The sequence below is a fragment of the Schistocerca nitens genome, chromosome 1 (assembly GCF_023898315.1).
Source record: "Schistocerca nitens isolate TAMUIC-IGC-003100 chromosome 1, iqSchNite1.1, whole genome shotgun sequence".
NCBI lineage: Eukaryota > Metazoa > Arthropoda > Insecta > Orthoptera > Acrididae > Schistocerca > Schistocerca nitens.
This window is the reverse complement of record NC_064614.1, coordinates 519,567,161-519,589,166: the sequence shown is the minus strand read 5'-3', so window position 1 is coordinate 519,589,166 and position 22,006 is coordinate 519,567,161. Positions and strand designations below refer to the sequence as shown.

General features: G+C 42.5%; 1 protein-coding gene across 1 annotated transcript in view; it reads right to left on the bottom strand.

Moving 5' to 3' along the window:
- Positions 1-22,006, bottom strand: part of LOC126236203 (mite allergen Der p 3-like) — a 44,271-nt gene that overhangs the window by 13,069 nt on the left and 9,196 nt on the right. The window contains exons 3-5 of the mRNA XM_049945317.1: positions 21,683-21,818; positions 14,079-14,195; positions 6,538-6,687 (exon numbers count right to left, since the gene is read on the bottom strand). Of these exons, the coding sequence (XP_049801274.1) occupies positions 6,538-6,687; positions 14,079-14,195; positions 21,683-21,818 (403 nt within the window). The remainder of the gene's footprint in view (positions 1-6,537; positions 6,688-14,078; positions 14,196-21,682; positions 21,819-22,006) is intronic.

Genomic DNA, 22,006 nt, shown 5'->3' with positions numbered 1-22,006 from the left:
AGTTAATGAAGAGGAGCAAGATAAACAAGCCCGTTATGTTGGAATACAGCATTTGTATGTACTGCTTGACACAGTCACATCAATCAAATATCTAGGTGTAGCGCTGCAAAGTCACACTAGTGTGACTCATTCTTGAGAACTACTGGAGTGTTTGGGATCCCCACCCGATCGGATTGAAAGAACGATGTAATTCAGAGGCGTGTTGCTAGATTTGTTACCGGTAGGTCCGATCAACACGCGACTATTACGGAGATGCTTCGCGAACTTAGCTGCGAATCCATGGATCGAAGACAGTTCTTTTCGCGAAACGGTACTGAGAAAATTTAGAGAATCAGCACTTGAAGCTGACTGCAGGACGAACCTACGGCCGCAAATGTACAATTCGTATAAGGATCAGGAAGGCATACAAACAGTCGTTTTTCCGTCGCTCTGGTACCGAGCTGAACAGGAAACGTAATGACTAGTTGTGCTACAAGGTTCCTTCAAAAAAATTTTCAAATGTATGTGAAATCTTATGGGACTTAACTGCTAAGATCATCAGTCTCTAAGCTTACACGCTACTTAACCTAAATTATCCGAAGGACAAACACACACACTCATGCCCGAGGGAGGACTCGAACTCCGCCGGGACCAGCCGCACAGTCCATGACTGGAGCGCCTAGACCGCTCGGCTAATACCGCGCGGCAAGGTTCCTTCCACAACGTACTATGCGGTGGCTTTCGGAGTATGTCTGCAGATCCGCTACCGGCTTCAGCCTATGAGAAGAAATGGGACGAGGATCTCCGGTGAGTGGTACAGCCACTTGTGTGGTGAGTTTAGAACGTAGCCATGTGCGTAGTCCGTAGTGTGCAATTTGCTGCAGCCTCTGGTAATGGTTGGTGGTTCAAATGGCTCTGAGGACTATGGGACTTAACTTCTGAGGTCATCAGTCCCCTAGAACTTAGAACTACTTAAACCTAACTAACCTAAGGACATCACACACATCCATGCCCGAGGCAGTATTCGAACCTGCGACCGTAGCGGTCCTGCGGCTCCAGACTGTAGCGCCTAGAACCGCTCTGCCACTCCGGCCGGCTCTGGTAATGGGCAAGACAGTTTAAACACGTCTTGAGCAGTTAATCTGAAGATGCATACACAGACATTTCAAAATATTTAAGCGGTGTGACCTTTCTTTTCAAGAAGTTGGAATTCATTTCGAGACCCAGTTCCTTCTCAGTCGATTAGGATGAGCCCACTGTGTTTAAAGCAAAATTCTGGTCTTCTACATAGACTAAATGGCCGGTCGTGAGAGGTATGTTGAGTCATTTTATCTATGTCAGAGTGCAGTTGAGGCATCAATAATAAATCACACACACACACACACACACACACACACACACACACACACACACACACACACACACACAAGCACACACATAAGCACACACTCTCTAGATGTAATCGAATAGCTTAAAAGTAAATTTAGGAACTCTAGACATGATGGATAAACGGAACATGTACTCATATATGCATTTGGACATTATGAACATGCAAAATTTCAGTAAATGAAGCTAAGGTCAACCACAGAAAAAGTTTTCAAAAATTATGTTTGTATATGAATGGACCAGTAACAGTATGAAATAATTTACAGCACTAAGTTCAGTACATCGATTGCAGTGTCCAGTATTCACAATTTTAATACTGTATTGCCAACTATATGATATAGCTTTTCGCTAACACAAAGTGCGCTATACCATTGCTAAATCTTTACAGCCTAACATGGAGAAATTCATCTGATACATTACTCAGCGAATGGTAATGGACTTTCATAAATACTTGAGACAACAGATTTTTGAATCTCTTTAGCCGTTAAGAGAGTAAGTTAGTATCCTGGGCAATCAGAGAAAAAATGTTACCCTTCGATTTAGACGCGATTTCCAATTAACTACCAACTTTCTAAACGGTCATAACAAGTACGAGTTGGGAACCCAAGAGAAGTAGCAGCAATGAAATGTAATTTCCTGTGTTGAGAAGGTAGGGACTGTATCAGAAAACGACATAGTGTGCAAAATTAATCTCACTGTGGCGATTAAAAGAATGTGTCGCATCAGCTCTCCAAACCGGATTCCTGTGCCGTACTTCTCGGGTAACGCTCTCACCAGTTAAGTATGGCCGAGCTCGTTTCATGCTGACCAAACACCTTCAGTTGACCTGTATTTCATCCTGATATCTTAAGTATGAATTCCAGCAACCAAAATCATCCGACCTGTTCGTGGTAGTGTTAGAAAACGAACAAAAAAATGCAGTTTTGATTTAATTTCTACTGTTGAAGAGCTAAGTTATTCTCTCGTAACTGTATTTCCCAGTTTATGTTCGTTTCTTTTATTTTTGCTTTTATATTTTAAACCCAATGTTATATTACCATAATTTATTTGTTATTAACAGGAATTTTATAGTTCCTTTCAAACAGATGAGTCTTCTCTTACGTTCTTAAGATGCGTTGTACAGTGATAAACGCCTCGAAGAAAAATGCATTGCAGAATTTCTCATTCTGGAAACATCGCCCAGGCTGTGGCATGGCCATGTCTCCGCAATATTTTTTCATCCAGGAGTGCTAGTTCTGCAATCGCAGGAGAGCTACTGTAAAGTTTGAAAGGTATGAGACAAGGTGCTGGCAGATTTGAAGCTGTGTGGAAGGGTCGTGAGTTGTGCTTGGGTCACTCAGATGGTAGAGCACTTGCGCGCGAAAGGCAATTTCCCAAGTTCAAATCTCGGTACAGCATACAGTTTTAATGCGCCAGGAAGTTTCATATCAGCGCACACTCCGCTGCAGAGTAAATATCTCATTATTGATCCTGTAAGTGTTTTTCTTTTGCTACTCTTCTTTCTTTCACCAGTTTCCTCACATTCTTTCGAGAACCATCGATTTTGCTTCCTTTTCCTTTCACCACACACTTCTACTGCTCCTGCTCCACATTCGTTTTTGCTATTTCCCCCTGGCCTTCAGTGTCGACGTTGTCTTTCATTGTTGGAATCTCAAACACGTTTTGAGGCTTAGTGACAAATACGCGTGCCTTTCCATTATCTTCCAATTTGTCCGCGTCAATAGTCTATTCTTATTTCCTCCCATTGGTTTTTCTATAGCCAATCGTTGCCGTGCGTCTGCCAAGACTAGGTAGTCGCCTGTGCCTGCCTCTTATGATTTTCTCCTTCATTTCGCTGGTTTTGTGCCTTTGATCTACCAGAACGTGGTCTATTTTGTGTTATTGTTCTACTGTCTGGTGATACCCAAGCTGCCTTGTAAATGTCCTTCGAAGAAAGTATGTGCTCATAATCCTTAGGTTCGCTGTGCTTGCAGAGCGAAGAAATCTCACTCCATTATCATTACTTTCGCGTGCAATCTTCCTGTCCCTGCTTCTCCCTTCCTCGTCATTGCTTTACCGGTTTCATTGTTGGCGTCTCAAGGAATGAGTTTCGTGTCACATCCTTGTGTCTTACTGATTACCTCTTCAAATATTTCATGGAAAATATTTCCTTTCATCCACCGCTATCTCAGGTGGGGCACCTAGCGTTATACATGGTGAACGTTAATAAAACCGACAAAGTGTATTCCCGACGGGAAATGGAGGAAGAAAAAAGATTCTATGAACATGTGTCCGGAAATGCATCGTTGCCATGGTAGATTGCGCTCACGAGTGAAAGTTCCTCTGACCACGTTCCGTGTGTTCCTTTTCTGTTGCAGGCTGTGTGACTGACGTGGCGTACTCTAAGCAGCGTACTGGTCCGGTATTCATGTAGGAAACAAGCTGAGATGGTTTTTGTGTATGGCAAATCAGATGGAAACGATCGAGAGATATCACGGCTGTACCAAAATAAGTACCGTCATACACAGCAATCACATCACACATGTCAACCCCTGTTTGAGCGTTTGTGTGATCAGGGGTCCTTTCAGATAGACAACCGCGCCGGCAGGCTGCGGATTGTGCATACATCGCATCTGGAGCACCGAGCTCTGAAGGATATTGAAACACCTCGACATCATCTTCCCTAGACGTCGGATAGGTCGCGAAGACCCGTAGTACGGCCTTCTAGCCTACAGGACTTAAGGGGAGCCGGAGGTGCCTATGCTGCCCATGTTAAAATCACTAAGTTTGAGGAACATTTATGAATAAACTACCAAATAGAAAAATTTGAATTTTTTTTACATATAGAGTGGTTTGGTATTGTAGTTATGACAGAGGGATTTTGGAGTATCTTTTCTAGTTTCCTTCCAATTATTTTTTTATTAATGACCCAAATTTTTTTACAAATAATTGCTTTATAATTAAACTGAAATGAAACTACTGAACATATTGCCAAATGGCTGTGCTACAATAAACGTTTGACCACTAGGAGTGCTGTATAAAAATTTCATCTCTCTAGCTTGAGTGGATTTTGAGAAAATGTTCCTTATATTCGAAAAATTCTAATTTACGGGAAATGGCTATCAAAGTTTCTCAATACATTCCTGCACTATAGGATGGATTATCAGGGTCTTCTTCTTCATCCTCCAAAAGCTTCCTCTTCTGTCTTCTTTTCTGGTCTGTTGTTCCATCATACTTCATATGCCTTTCTCTTCTTTCTGCTCCTCTTATCCTTTCTCTGTCAATATTTCTTAGTGCTCGTACAGTGTTCACCCCAGCTGTAAATCCTAATGCCTTCAGAATTTCACACTTCACACTGTTCCCTTGGTTGTAGGTTGCTATTGCATCATAAATGCCAAAGTGCAGTGTTTTTATGCTTACAAACACCCTTTTAGGAATCACTTTCCAAATCAAATGTTTACGCTCTCATTAGGATTCTGCGTCTTTCCGTGTAGACGTTTGTGTAACAATTCTGGCTGTGCTAAGTCATGAAAAATTGGTTTTATTGTTCCCTCCTGATTCTTGTACATACTGCATATTATCCGCTTTACACCAGAAGTATAATACTACTAACAACAGGCGCAACACTCAACTAATTCGAAACGGTAAACAGCAAAGAGACGACATTCCGCGCTCTTATTCATTGATGTATCGCAACTTGGTATTAATGTTAATTATCTTTTCCCTACGTTCTTCCTCTTCTTATACAAACGGTTAGTAAAACGTGGCATCGTAACCAGAACAAAAGTGTACGACAATATTAAATGGAGCAAGATGTTCGAAATTCTGAAATAAATAGGAGTAAGCTGTAAGGAAATACGGGTAATATTTTTCACTGAAAACAATGTAGCCAAACCTTGCACACTCACTGTATGCGTAACATAAGGCGCTGTATGCGTAACAGGCCGAGAAAATCCCAAGCAGTTCGCCAGGAAGTCACGAGAGGGTGTTCGATGCATTCGGCGGCCGCCCATTTCCTTTGCAGGCGTGGGGGAAAATGGTAATAACTCCACTTCTAGGGCGAGTAGAACAATAATTCGAAGTTTACATTAAAGAGGAATGTTCCAATTAATTTTCGGTAGCAAAAAAAATCGTAATTTTTTGGATTTGACCACCTCCGGTTCCCCTTAAATCAGCTGAATTTTTACCTCTGGAAGCATCTGAAAAGCGTAGTGCATACTGCATCAGTTTCCTATGTGTAGGCCCTTCAATAGCGTATTCACTACGCCTCTGAAGCTATTCGGATGGAAGCCGGTACGTGCGAAAGAGTGTGGCAGTCCACGATGCGATGAGTGAAAGCGTGCATTGCATCCCATCTGGACCAATTTGAACATCTGTTGTGACGTAGATGCAATGTAGCTCTGTACTGCGTTCCAGGACGATTTGTGGTCGTTGCACGCACACTATCCATTTACGGACTCGTATTCATAGGACACTTTTTCCCCCAATTCCACTCAGGAATCCGTCCCTGCAGTTTGTCGTTTTAATTAATGTTAATTCTGCATTTGTGAATCTATGTCTTAGTCTTACAGGAGCTGTCCTGTTATCAGTTGACTGAATGTCAGTTACTACTCCTACTGTTCTTTTACCGACCGTGACACCTCCTCCATTAGCAATTTTCCACCTTCCAGTCCACTGTAGTGTCGTATGTTTTTGTCTGTTTCCGGAATTCCTGTCCTTGGGTATCCTGTTTCTTGAAGTGAGAGTAGATCCATTCTATATCAGTCGAGTTCTTCTGGAAGAATATTATGAGCCCCAGCTATGCCAAAGTTCTTATGTTCTATGTTGCAAGTAGTCAGTCCTTGTTCATAATGCGTTTTCGATGTTCCATTTTTCCATTTTCACCCGAGGCACTTTCCTGACGTTTCGTAAAAAGTTCCTTATCGTGAGACGGGTAATTATTTAAGTGTCCGTCTCCCAACCTAGAGGACAAGTCCAATTACTTTTTCAGCATGACACTTTGTTTTCACCCTACCGTCCGACACTGCTGGCAAAGCAAAATGTTAAAAATTTAGTCAGCCTCAATCTCTGACGACAAAATGTTATCCTTCCCAAAAATAATGGTTTTTCTGTGCAGAGGCAATCTCTATTATTTAAACATGTAAGTGTGACGTTTGTTGAAGAGAAGTGTGTCTCCCAGCACGAGGTACTCACGTTGCAGGCGCCCTTGTCCGGCAGCGGCACCTCCGAGCAGATCTGGCTGTCGTGAATGGTGTAGTTGTAGGCGTACACGTCGAAGCACTCCTGCTGGTCCACGATGGCCGTGTCCACCTTCTGCAGCATATCGGGCAGGTCTCCGTTTTGCTGTAAACAACACATTTGTTGTACAACCGCTGCTCTAGGAGCACGTCTGTAGGGTAGCTGGTGCATGCAGTATGTCATGTGACACGTTCAGCGTCAGAGGTCTATTTGTCTTTTAAATTCTCAGAACATAACAGCGTGATGGTTACAAATCTGAGTCAATTAGTGAACCTGAATCTGTACTGTACTTTTTGTGTTCAACGTTTGTGACTATATCTGTCAAACAGTACCTAAAACTAAGTGTTGGTTAAGACATGTCTGTTTGACTCCATACTTAAAAGGAATACACTTTCAGAGGTTCTAATTAATGTTTTTATGAGTGTGACACGCGAAGAACTGAGGAAGTGAAGAAATATATTTGTCTTCGAAATATCTAACGAAAGCTGACCGCACTTTTTAACGGAAAATGAAATATAATACGTTTGTATGGAGTAATCAGGAGAAACTGATTTTCATGTCTGTTGGTTGGTGAAATGCACGACTGTTAGATACTAACAACACGCAGTTGATAATGTGCGTTATCTCGCGTCCTGACAAATGATGGCACAATGGCATAATGTTGATGACGAATACATTTTTTTAGCATCTTAGAGATTCATTAAACTCAAATACCATCCTCAACCCGAATAATGTTCATTTATCTCACACATAAAGCAAATCAATCAACACTAACTATCCCCGTGCTGCAGCATAGTTTCTCTTCAGATGATGCCTTTGTACAATACCGCTCTGAGCTAACACTCTCCCAACAGCCATTGCTCCTCTACTGTAATATTATCTTTTGAAACACTTAAACAAGTTTATGGCTAATAACAAACAATTGGAGATAATCAAGTGACTCACTGTAGATTTTATCTGTCATCCATTACAATTTGGTAGGCGGCTTTCTTTCTTTGTCAAGTTTACCTTCGTCTTGCTGAAAGGTAACACCGAAGCAGCAGGCATGACAGTACAAAAATTAGTACTTTATCTATTACAATGACTTACGATCTACACAACAATATCACAAATTTATAGAATATTTCGTCTGCTTTAAAATACTTTTCCCAGCTCATAGTGGGGATGTCACAACAACTCGTAATGAAGAAACGAACCGTTTTCGTTGCAGGGTTGTAATTATTATTTATTTACCAATCATCTTCAGGCTGGCTGCACAAAAATACAGCCCACATTTTATTAGAAGTAGTATGACCCCATTTTGCAAAACTGGAGTTACTGGCATGAAATTGTAGCACGACTTACTGATATTAGATGGTGTTATTCACATGAGATACAGAGCGTACGAAACGTCCCAGGAAATAACCGCGCCCATCAAAACTTTGGAAACATTGCGCGAATTCCTATAAATAAATAATATGGAATGTAGTGAGAAAATACTCAAACTCAATGACCAACATAAAAATATGTACTATACACCATAAGAAAATAAAATACATCAGATTAGCCTGTTGATGCATGCATTGTTGTACAATGAATACAAGAGGGGATCAGGCCTGTATACACGGCCTGAGTCAAAACATTATAACTACTTGCTTAATAGCTTATTTGTCAGTCTTTGGATCGAAATACATCACGGATTCTGCGTGTCAGCGATCCGAAACTCCGTTCATATATTTGTGGAGGTATGTGGCGTATATGTTTGCGTACAAGTCATGTAATTCGCATAAATAACGGGCCACTGATTTGCGTACGCTGTGATGGCGCCCGATAGCGACCCAGACGGATTCCATTGGATTTACATGAGGCGAATTTGGTCGCCGAGACATCAATAAGAGATCCCTATGAAGCTCCACGAACCACTATAGCACGGTTCTGGCTCCGACAGGTGGACAGTTATACTGCTAAAAGATGACATTGCCGTCAGGGAAGACATCGACCACGATGGGATGCAGGTGGTTCGCAGCTGTCAGCGTGTCTTCGATTACTACCACACGTCCCATGCAAGCGCAGAAGAATGTCTCACATAGCATAAAACTGCTCCCAACAGCCTGCGTCCGTGGCACGCTGCACGTTTCGTGCAGCTGTTCACCTCGATTACGGCTTTGTATAGATTGACATCGACCTAGTGTAGCAAAAATGTGATTTGCCGGAAGAGGCAACACGTTTCCATTGATCGACGGTCGAATTCCCGATGGTCCCCTGCCCTCTCCAATAGTAATTGACGACGTAGTTGGGTCAACATGTGAACACCTAGGGGTGGTCTGCTGCGGAGCTCCATGTTCAACAATCTACGGTAAACGGTGTGCTCTGAAACACTTACGCGTGCACTAGCCCTGTGCTCTTTCGGCACAGATGCCACAAATCAGCTTCTATCCTACTTCACAGAGCAGACAAGCCTTCGAACTCCACATTCTGTGAAGAGTCGTGGACGTAAAACCATTTGGCGCCTAGTGGTAGTTTCACTGTCCTTCTACCTCCTTCTGTAGACGGTCACGGCAATAGCAAGTGAACATTCGACCAGCTTCGCTGTGTCCGAGATACTCATTGACAGGCTGTGAGTAATAATAATTCATCATTCGTCAGAGTCGCTTATCTCAATGGATTTCCCCATTTGCAGCCCATATCTTCGCCAGGGTGACCCCGACTATGTCTGCCCCGCTTACATACTTGCACGCAACGCCACCAGACGGCATCAAACGTCATGGTGGGCACTGATTATAATATTACCAGTTATCAGTATACACCTATCATAATGTAAATATGTTGGAGGTGTAATTGCTCATGCTTGGTGTATGCAAATAGTAGTACCGGGGATAGGAACACACAGAAGTGTGTCCCAAGTGTCTGCAGGGACACAGCAGATGTCGTCATTTAGCTGTGAGTTAAGAAGTATTGTTTAACTGCCAAATATAGACAAGGGTTAAATAGAAAAACGTAAGAGCTATTACAGGTCATGTATAAAACTAATTTGAAACTAATCATATCAAAAACTGCGGGTAAACTATTTACAGATAAGGCCAAAACAAAGATGAAAGGCAACAAATAAAATTGCTTACTGAGTGCAGAGACATGAAAACAAACCAAGGACACCCAAGTGGTAATGACAATCGTCAGAGATGGGTGCAAAAGGTAACTGGTGGTACAGATACAGGGACATATAAAAGTTAAGAAGGTTAAGAAGGTTATAATTGAAATAAAGTTGGAGCACTGGAGGCCTACAACACTGCCAGTGAGACACGCGCGAAAAATCATTGACTGCATTGAAGGCAGCTCTCGGTACTTATCATCAAGATTTCCGATATGCAGCAGAAATTCGTATACTCCTAGCTCACTCATTTGTTACATAGTTTAATTCTTAATTTCTTTGCGTGTTTTTGGTACTTGCATTGTTCAAATTCATAATTTTCGGGCGTATTATAGTATTTGAGAGTTGTAGCATCGCGTTTTAGTACCTGAATAGTGTAAATTCGCGTAGTCTCCTTCCGCCGCCAAGTAGTGTGTCAGCAGTGCGCAAGTAGCAGCGTTAGTGCATTTACTAGGCAATCTTGTATTTTAATAACCGTTTAAATTTTGTGTTGATTTGTTTGTGCACTCTGTAGATTAGTTCAGACGTTCTTTGCACAACAGTTTTTAGCATGGATAGGGACTGCAACTGCTGTGTTCGGATGCAGGCTGAGTTGGCATCCCTTCGCTCCCAGCTTCAGGCAGTGTTGGCTTCGGTCACACAGCTTGAGGCTGTTGCCAATGGGCATCACTGTGGGGGTCCGGATGGGGGTTTGTCGGGGACGGCCAGCTCGTCCCACGCATCCCCCGATCGGACTACGACTGTGGCTGCCCGGGTTACTGCCCACATTGAGGCTGATCCCTCACCTGTGGTAGAGTGGGAGGTCATCTAGAGGTGTGGCAGGGGGCGAAAGACATTCCGGAGGGCTGAACGGAAGGCCTCTCCAGTTTGTCTGACGAACCGGTTCCAGGCTCTGTCTCCGGCTGATACTGATGCTCGGCCGGAGATGGCTACTTGTCCTGTTCCAGAGGTTGCCCCTCAGTCTGCAAGATCCGGGCAGTCGCAGAGGATGGGCTTACTGGTAGTTGGGAGCTCCAACGTCAGGCGCGTAATGGGGCCCCTTAGGGTTATGGCAGCAAGAGAGGGGAAGAAAACCAAAGTGCACTCCGTGTGCATACCGGGGGGAGTCATTCCAGATGTGGAAAGGGTCCTTCCGGATGCCATGAATGGTACAGAGTGCACCCATCTGCAGGTGGTCGCTCATGTCGGCGCCAATGATGTGTGTCGCTATGGATCGGAGGAAATCCTCTCTGGCTTCCGGCGGCTATCTGATTTGGTGAAGACTGCCAGTCTCGCTAGCGGGATGAAAGCAGAGCTCACCATCTGCAGCATCGTCGACAGGACTGACTGCGGACCTTCGGTACAGAGCCGAGTGGAGGGTCTGAATCAGAGGCTGAGACGATTCTGCGACCGTGTGGGCTGCAGATTCCTCGACTTGTGCCATAGGGTGGTCGGGTTTCGGGTTCCGCTGGATAGGTCCACTACATGCAGCAAGCGGCTACACGGGTAGCAGGGGTTGTGAGGCGTGGACTGGGCGGTTTTTTAGGTTAGATGGCCTCGGGCAAGTACAGAACGGGCAACAGCCTCAAAGGGTGCGGGGCAAAGTCAAGACATGCGGGGACCAAGCAGCAATCGGTATTGTAATTGTAAACTGTCGAAGCTGCATTGGTAAAGTACCGGAACTTCAAGCGCTGATAGAAAGCACCGAAGCTTAAATCGTTATAGGTACAGAAAGCTGGCTGAAGCCAGAGATAAATTCAGCCGAAATTTTTACAAAGGCACAGACAGTGTTTAGAAAGGATAGATTTCATGCATCCGGTGGTGGCGTGTTTGTCGCTGTTAGTAGTAGTTTATCCTGTAGTGTAGTAGAAGTGGATAGTTCCTGTGAAATATTATGGGTGGAGGTTACACTCAACAACCGAACTAGGTTAATAATTGGCTCCTTTTACCGACCTCCCGACTCAGCAGCATTAGTTGCAGAACAACTAAGAGAAAATTTGGAATACATTGCACGTAAATTTTCTCAGCATGTTATAGTCTTAGGTGGAGATTTCAATTTACCAGATATAGACTGGGACACTCAGATGTTTAGGACGGGTGGTAGGGACAGAGCATCGAGTGACATTATACTGAGTGCACTATCCGAAAATTACCTCGAGCAATTAAACAGAGAACCAACTCGTGGAGATAACATCTTGGACCTACTGATAACAAACAGACCCGAACTTTTCGACTCTGTAAGTGCAGAACAGGGAATCAGTGATCATAAGGCCGTGGTAGCATCCCTGAATATGGAAATTAATATGAATATAAAAAAAGGGAGGAAGGTTTAGCTGTTTAGCAAGAGTAATAGAAGGCAGATTTCGGACAACCTAACAGATCAAAACAAAAATTTCTGTTCCGACACAGACAATGTTGAGTGTTTATGGAAAAAGTTTAAGACAATTGTAAAATGCGTTTTAGACAGGTACGTGCCGAGTAAAACTGTGAGGGACGGGAAAAACCCACCGTGGTTCAACAACAAAGTTAGGAAGCTACTGCAAAAGCAAAGAGAGCTTCACTCCAAGTTTAAACACAGCCAAAACCTCTCAGACAAACAGAACCTAAACGATGTCAAAGTTAGCGTAAGGAGGGCTATGCGTGAAGCGTTCAGTGAATTCGAAAGTAAAATTCTATGTACCGACTTGACAGAAAATCCTAGGAAGTTCTGGTCTTACGTTAAATCAGTAAGTGGCTCGAAACAGCATATTCAGACACTCCGGGATGATGATGGCATTGAAACAGAGGATGACACGCGTAAAGCTGAAATGCTAAACACCTTTTTCCAAAGCTGTTTCACAGAGGAAGACCGCACTGCAGTTCCTTCTCTAAATCCTCGCACAAACGAAAAAATGGCTGACATCGAAATAAGTGTCCAAGGAATAGAAAAGCAACTGGAATCACTCAACAGAGGAAAGTCCACTGGACCTGGCGGGATACCAATTCGATTCTACACAGAGTACGCGAAAGAACTTGCCCCCCTACTAACAGCCGTGTACCGCAAGTCTCTAGAGGAGCGGAAGGTTCCAAATGATTGGAAAAGAGCACACGTAGTCCGAGTCTTCAAGAAGGGTCGTCGAGCAGATGCGCAAAACTATAGGCCTATATCTCTGACATCGATCTGTTGTAGAATTTTTTGGAAACCCAGAATCTAATCTGTAGGAATCAACATGGATTCCGGAAACAGCGATCGTGTGAGACCCAACTCCCTTTGTTTGTTCATGAGACCCAGAAAATATTAAATACAGGCTCCCAGGTAGATGCTATTTTCCTTGACTTCCGGAAGGCATTCGATACAGTTCCGCTCTGTCACCTGATAAACAAAGTAAGAGCCTACGGAATATCAGACCAGCTGTGTGGCTGGATTGAAGAGTTTTTAGCAGACAGAACACAGCATGTTGTTATCAATGGAGAGACGTCTACAGACGTTAAAGTAACCTCTGGCGAGCCACAGGGGAGTGTTATGGGACCATTGCTTTTCACAATATATATAAAAGATCTAGTAGATAGTGTCGGAAGTTCCATGCGGCTTTTCGCGGATGATGCTGTAGTATGCAGAGAAGTTGCAGCATTAGAAAATTGTAGCGAAATGCAGGAAGATCTGCAGCGGATAGGCAATTGGTGCAGGGAGTGGCAACTGACCCTTAACATAGACAAATGTCATGTATTGCGAATACATAGAAAGAAGGATCCTTTATTGTATGATTATATGATAGCGGAACAAACACTGGTAGCAGTTACGTCTGTAAAATATCTGGGAGTATGCGTGCGGAACGATTTGAAGTGGAATGATCATATAAAATTAATTATTGGTAAGGTGGGTACCTGATTCAGATTCATTGGGAGAGTCCTTAGAAAATGTAGTCCATCAACAAAGGAGGTGGCTTACAAAACAATCGTTCGACCTATACTTGAGTATTGCTCAACAGTGTGGGATCCGTACCAGATCGGGTTGACGGAGTTTCGTCACAGGGTTATTTGGTAAGCGTGATAGCGTTACGGAGATGTTTAGCAAACTCAAGTGGCAGACTCTGCAAGAGAGGCGCTCTGCATCGCGGTGTAGCTTGCTCGCCAGGTTTCGAGAGGGTGCGTTTCTGGATGAGGTATTGAATGTATTGCTTCCCCCTGCTTATACCTCCCGAGGAGATCACGAATGTAAAATTAGAGAGATTCGAGCGCGCACGGAGGCTTTACGACAGTCGTTCTTCCCGCGAACAATACGCGACTGGAATAGAAAAGGGAGTTAATGACAGTGGCACGTAAAGTGCCCTCCGCCACACAGCGTTGGGTGGCTTGCGGAGTATAAATGTAGATGTAGATGTAGATGTAGATGGTGTGTTCCAGTCCTTACCCAGAGCCGTCCCCAGCCGATGATGACGGCGGGCGTGCCGGCAGGTGTGTCCTGCCACTGCTCTGGTAGCCTGGCAGCTGCCACGGTCACGTTGTCGATCAGCAGCGCGGGCTCCACCTGTGGACACACAACGGCGTTCAGGTCAGAAGTGATGCAACCACTTCATTTATTTTACTGAGTGACTTGCTCATCGTCTCAGGGAAATTCACAATGAATGGGAAACGCACTGAAAAATGTAAGCACTCACCAAAGGACGTGAATGGACGGTGATTGGGGTATAACATCGTATCGATGAAGACGTGATTAGAGAGCGATCGCAGAAAATATTGAGACAAGACGAAAGCTTTCTGTATTGACAGTTCTGGCCTTGAATTTTCTGTCCTTTATTATTGGCCTCTGAATATTTTGCTGTAACTGGTACACCTTCACATGAAGCGTTGTAAGGAAGAGCGAAGTCCCAAAGTGCTATAATTAAATGTAGAAGAAGACTGAAATATATCCAACAGAGTAAGTATAGTACAAGTGACACTCTGAGGTGAAGAGGTTGGGGCAGTAGAGGATGACAAAAGACTGACACGAAAAAGTTGTAACATATCGATATACAAACAAGCAAGGGCACTGGGGGATAGACGTTGAAAGGTATGTGCTAAGGTCTGGTCAGGGTAGATTCAGAAAATAAAATCGATAGTTGCCAACCGCAAGGTGGAATGCGTATGATATCTTTGAGTAGGAGGATCTTTGATGGTTAAGAGAGCCGGGCGCGCGCAGTAAAAAATTCCGTCGTCGCAGCTAGGTGCCCGGAGGAAGCAGACGTGTGGTGACAGCTTTAAGGTAGGATTCGCGCTACACAGTTTTCAGGTTGTATATTGAGCAACCTTTAGCACGTTAATGGGAGAAGCTATAAAATGATTTCAAAATGTTTAGAGTTAGAATTTGTATGGCCAAGTTTTGACGCAGTAAGCGATTAGTAAATTTTTTTATAAGAGTGATTTGTGCTACAAAACGTTGGAAAAGATAGTTTTTGTATATGACTTAAATTTTTAAAATTTTTAACTATATATATATATATATATATATATATATATATATATATATATATATATATATATATCTTGAGATCAAAATTGTGTTTAAATCTAACAGCTTGAGTCATGATCCACATCCTTGCTTGTATTGAATATGAAAAAGAGTAGTAAAGTAAAGTTAACCACCAAATGACAGAACGTAAAGAAAATGAGGCCTCTATGCAATATATATGTGCAGTTTATGGTTTGAAATCGATTTTGGTATAACTAATGTTATCAGAGCTAAGTTATTTCAAATAACTAATTTTATACCATTGCACAAATGGCATTATTCAAGTCAAGATAAAATTTCATTAAGTAAACATCAGGGCCAAAAGTTAATTTTTCGATACCATCTTAATGCCACTGCACAAACAGCATTATTCTCCTAAACGTGTTGGCTGAGTCAGATACATGTTTCAATAGTGTCAAAATGAAGGAGTGCACGAAACAAGTTCGCAGACGCAGTCAGATGCGGGTGTGTTGAATAATTATTTTGGAACAATTTTATCTTTCACTAATTAAAAAGGAAACAATTTTAGGTTAGCTACTTTCACTTTTAAAGATAATTTTGGACATGATACTTTCACTGTGAGTTAACGTCTTAGTCATATTTCATTATGGCTGTAGTTTCTTTTGTACTTTACGGAAAATTAAAACCATTGTGTTCCTCATAATCGTAAAATCGTCATGCTAGTCTGGCTTGAAGCGTGTCGCCACTACTTCCTCTCCTGTGCCAACCTCAAGTTGCACTTGCAGCCTACGTACTGAATCATTTGGTGAATGCATTACAGTATCTGTCTTCCTCTACAGTTTTTACCCTCCAGACCGCCCTCAAGTACCATGGAAGTAATTCCCTCTTAACAGATGTCCTGTCATTCTGTCCCTTCATCTTGTTAGTATTCTCCATACATTACTCTTCTCTCCAATTCTGCGCACCTTCTCTCCAATTCCTCACCTTATCAGTCTACATAATTTTCAATATTCGTCTGTAGCACCACATTACAAATGCTTCTATTCTCTTCTATTCTAGTTTTCTCACAGTCCATGTTTCGCTACCATGCAATGCTGTGCTCCAAACGTACATTCTCAGAAATTTCTTCCTCAAATTATGGCCTATGCTTGATAATAGTAGCCTTCTCTTGGCCGGGAATGCCATTTTTGCAGTGCTAGTCTGCTTTTGATGTCCTCCTTGCTCCAGCCGTCATGAGTTATTTTAATGCCAAGATTTCAGAATGGACACTGTTATTAATAAAATGTTAGTCCATTTTAGATCACAAGAGATTTCCTACATCATTTTGCTAAAGAACTGAACTGTTTTACAAGTTATATAGGTTAAATAGCAACTGTATTAATATCTATTACAAAACGCTATTCACTTTCTTTCAAAGTGGTCAAATTTTTAATTTCCTACATCTTCCTTGATGTTCTACGCACATATATTAGAGCACACACCTCTTACACCAGCACTAAATATGTTCACGTTTTTCAGTGTGGAGAACCACTGCCATCTCGCCATTTTGACAGTTTTTTTTTATATGTCAAGAATGACGGAGAAAGAAAACCGGACCACTGAAGAGTCTTTGGAATAAAGTGAAACGCGTTTTGTCTTAGTGAGACTTTATTACAGTCGCAAAAGACGATGTTTAAAGTATATAATTTGTAAACTGTGACTGCGGAAAAAAGAAGACTCAAAACAACGATAAGAACTATTTTATTTGGTGTAATATAATAAGAATTAGAGGGACCGAGGTAAACACTCGTTATAATTTCTACGAAGCGAACATGCCAAAACCAGTGACACGAGAAAAGTTATTATGTTGTTTATGAACACGAACGACGAACTTGGTGGTCCTTATCGATTACCTGCTACTCAAATAAAGTTGTGCCACGTATGTAGAATGTTTGAAAAATAAGCTGGAACTTTCATTTAGGGATTAATTCTCACACATGTAGCAATTTTCTCAAATAATTTATGAAATATGAAGCGGACAGCCCACATAAATTAAAACCAAAATCTCGAAAGGTCTAGAAACTGATACACACAAAAGCTTGAAATCCAGATAATGATATCACTGCAGAGACCAGTGAAGCAGAAGTCATAACTGCCCCACTGTACCCGATACTGCATCGCCACGCAGGGCCTCCGCTCAGACTGTAAAGCTCCGCCCGCTCGCTGCGGCAAGAGACAGTAGTGTAGCTGGCTCGAGGCCAACATTTAGCCTATGAATGGCGATGCCTTGTAATTAGAACGCTGGATGCGGTACAAAACCAGGTCGACGTTTAAACACGACTCGTACTGAGATGCCCTGTAAACAGTGGGTGCCGCCATAGTTCACCGACCTAGTTGCACAGGACCCTGACAACTTATAATAAGGGACGGTAGCGAGCGTAGGGACTAGTTGTTGTTGCGACAAGCTTTATCGGAACGCCACAGGTCAAACATATCGACAATCACTCTGCTCCAGCAGACCTTTTGTATTTGAACTTGACCAGCGTCATAGTGCGAGCGTTGGCAAGAAGTCAGGGAATATGGGATTAGGACCACGAATAGCTACAGCCTCACCTATCGGTGGATGCAGCCGCGTCTATTTCTTGAATCTAGAGGCGTGTTGATAGACACTGATGACGGAATATGGAAAAGTGTTCTGTTTGCCTGAAAGAGGTCTGTGTGGAGGCGTTGTGAACTCCCCGTATAAAATCTTGGGACGACAGTAGTACGGTGAGAAACTCGCACAAGTAAAACAGGAAAACAACGTACTAGAAGACAATAGTAACTGATCAGACTAAACACGTCTTGCGCTTCAGTGGAGTAATGGTGCATCCAAAATATAGAGTGATATTCAAGAACCTGGACCGTGACCTCTACGCACGCCCTTGGAGTGGTAGCATCCTCATCTCTACAGAACGCATAGAAATTCAAAGAGCCATCTGTGAAGAATGAATGCAAGAATCAGTAACAACATCTGCGATATAATTGTATTATCTTCTTGGCTGCAGCTGCAAAGTAGCTGTGAATCTTTAATCTAAAAAGGTCTGAAGCTTTGTTCATATAACATGGTAATATATAAAATCTGTCATCACTAAATAACGCACCTGGAACTGGAATTGATGGTCCTTAGTAGAGTCCAGGTAAACCACAGATAGTTTTCATTAAATCTTTTCTCATTTTTCTTTTCTTCATCCTCGAAAATACATGATGCACTTATTCAAATGTCCTTCCACTTTCCTTTAACTAAGGCATGCTTCTGTAACGCTGCATTAGCCACTAACAAATCGTGCTTCTTTGTTCCATGTACAATTTATTTTTTCTTGGCAATTGTTTCAGATCGGATACGTAGTCAACAACTGTCAGTTGCACCAGTCCCTGAAGAATATTCTCTGTTAAGTATCCTAGTGCAATATTACTCGCTGCTGTTCTGACCTAGTGGCTGCCGAATTCAGTCTCCAGTATAACAACAGTAACACTCCATTACGATGTGTGCTCTAATTTTTCAAGTAGCTCCTTCTAGCAAGAGGATACTCCCAGTTGTACGCAGAATTTTCTCTTCTAGACTAACAAGGAGCGGATGTTGAAGCTGACGACGTAAGTGAACTTGACTACGAGTAGTTACAAGACATCTAAGCTCTTAAGATGTCGCAGCAGCAGCCTTTCCCAAACGAATTCACTTTCTAATGTGAAGGCTAGCAAAATGGTTCGGTAGCTCCACTCAAATAGGAAGTCAACCATGATTATCAATATAGAGAAGTAAACTGTTGTCAAGCAATCGTAGTCACCCACAGAAATTTTACATGTGGGCTGCGAGGGGGAGAGGGGAGGCGAAGACAGACGCAAGAGAGTTGGTCAGTCTGAAGACTAAGTTTAACAGGTGACACAGAAAGTTGCTACATGGCAGAAAATTAATGATCCACTACGTATTTGTACGTGGACAAAGCCTGTACTTCACATTCCATGTGAGGGAGGATGGGGGGGGGGAGGGGCAACGTCACTCTTGCCCTCCCTTGCGGACTCCTATATTCAACTAACGTACCCACGAAAACCACTACGCATCTCACCGTTTTATTGTAATGGAAGTAGAACTTACTTTATTAAGTGGAAAAAGATCAAAGCAACTGCCCTCGACTACATAAGAATAGAGCAGATCTAGATCTTCAGCCTTGTTCCAAAGAGATGATGTCTGTAGTTCATGGACAGGTGTGTCAAGTCGTGGAGAGTATTAAAATTCTCGAAGAAAGCTCGAGGTCATCACCAATGTATAGCTAGGCAAATAGAATGATCCAACGAGTTACAGACCTATCTCTCTGACATGTTTTGTCTACAAAGCACACGAGAGGTTACTCCTGTAGAAGTTTGTGAGGTCAACACGATGGACGCGACAAGAAGTGCGTCTGTGAGGTGCGACAACGCGCGGTTAAGCGTTTCCGGACTCGACAACGCGGTTTACGGTAGTCTGCTTTTGAGAGAGTACAAGCGCGGTAGTCGATAGGAGTCTATCAGATGTGGTCGGGCGCGAACACTCGGTTGAGGAAGTATCCGAAACAGAGCCAAGCAGTGTAAAGGATTTTATGGTCACATGTCTAAAGAATTAATAAGCAAGCGGGAAATATCGTCCAAGATTCAAGCACTCATGAACGTTGATCTTCTATTCGAATGTCGTAGCATGTTTTTGATACTATAAACCAGTCACTCCTTTCGATAATGGATCATGAAATAATAATAATTGTGAAACAACCGAACGTCGATAAGAAGAAGATTAGTTATCGATGACGTGAGCATGAGAGGGAACAGACGAGCTGGTGACGAAGACTGGTCAACTTTATCTCGAAAACTGACGTACCAGAAGAATGGCGAAACAGGATTAATATGGACTGGCATAATATCGATGCTAACATATACAGAACAATTTTCTTTATCTTTATACAAAACATTATGTGAATATGCCTAATATTTCTGTCATTGGCAAAACGTGCCTCAAACGTTAATGTTTTATAATAATTAGCAATCGTGGTAATAAATTCCTGAAAGAGGTGTCATGTACAGAGATCATACACCTCAGTTTCCAGTGATTTCCACACCATAAAGACAATCATTATAAGATGATTAAAACTTGGATTAAATTTTACAGTCTTTATTTTGTTTTACAGAATGACGAATGTATTGAAATTGACACTATTTATAATATATAGAACTGTTCAAATGGCTCTGAGGTCATCAGTTCCCTACACTTAGAACTACTTAAACCTAACTAACCTAAGGACATCACACACATCCATGCCCGAAGCAGGATTCGAACCTGCGACCGTAGCAGTAGCGCGGCTCCGGACTGCAGCGCCTAGAACCGCTCGGCCACAACTGGCGGTTATAATATAGAGAAGCTGAAAGCGCCAAGTTACAGAAACACGCTCTGCCATAGACCTAACAAAAAACTATAGTGGGCTAATATTGTCTAGAGTAAACTACATCCTATTTATCTGTTTTCTAATTGTTTCTACAAAATCTTAGCTCCATGCTCTCACTGGCTTAATTTTTTACTTATTCCTGACAGGAGGAAAAAGTATAATTATAATCGTATGGCTTGATTACTGAGAGATTTTGACGAGAGATGTTCAGTTGCAGTACTAAACTTTTTTTTTAACTCCGATTCAGCGAAATAGGAGCCACCCTTATGTAAACGATAATTTTGCCATACTGAACACCGAACCCTTAAAGAGAATGCTAATACTGAATACTAACAGACAGAAAAGAACAGCGAACGCAATTTTTCCAGAGAACTAGACATAAACTACTCCGTATATAACAGTTTCTGTAATAAAAACCGGCAGTTCCTTTTTCTCTTACATTCTTGAATGAGACACTTTTATCCAAATTTTAACTTTATTGCTCTGAGTGTGAGTGCTTAAGGAAAAAAGACATATCCATATCAGAAATAGAGGAAGATAATAAACACTGTGTATCACAGACAGAGAGAAAGGAGAGGTGCCGCTCAAGTTTCACGAGTCAGTTCACCGCAGTACACTTTCAGAGCAAATTTATTCAGTTTTTCCTTCTGTTTGTAGCTGATAATATTCTAATCTCCACTATTTTTAGAATTCAGAAGGCCGGCCGGAGTAGCCGTGCGGTTCTAGGCGCTGCAGTCTGGAACCGAGCGACCGCTACGGTCGCAGGTTCGAATCCTGCCTCGGGCATGGATGTGTGTGATGTTCTTAGGTTAGTTAGGTTTAATTAGTTCTAAGTTCTAGGCGACTGATGACCTCAGAAGTTGAGTCGCATAGTGCTCAGAGCCATTTGAACCATTTTAGAATTCAGAAGCTCGCCCTATAGTGCTACCGTTAGCAAAAATTTTCCGAGAATCCGTACCACCACCACCTGTGTAATAAAAACATTGTGCTACACAAAAAGCCTTTAGATATTCACATATATCTGTTAACAGACTCTTAAACGTATTGACCTAAGACGATGAGGGTGCTCAGCAAAATGAAAACGAAATGAGTACGAAAACTCATCTGTCGGCGATAAAGTAGCTGTTCAGCCAGACGTACCCTTATGAGCGCGACGTCGTTGACCCAGGAGTCCTCGGGGCTGTAGCGGCTGTGCACCACCACCTTGTTCGCCCGGTGCCTTGTGCCGCCAGAGGATATGTTGACGGTGCCGGCTAGGACCGACAGCTGGCTCGTACTGCAACAGAGTATCGTCTGCTTTTTGCAGCTAGCACAAGACACTGCCCAACATACAGTGGAAGAGCTAAGGAAAGACGGGGAAGATTTATGGGCTTAGCGACTGAGTATAGTTTTTCCATTTCTTGAAGCTATGAGAGCTGCAAAGTACATGATACACCCATTATACAGAATGTGGTATCTGCGTGT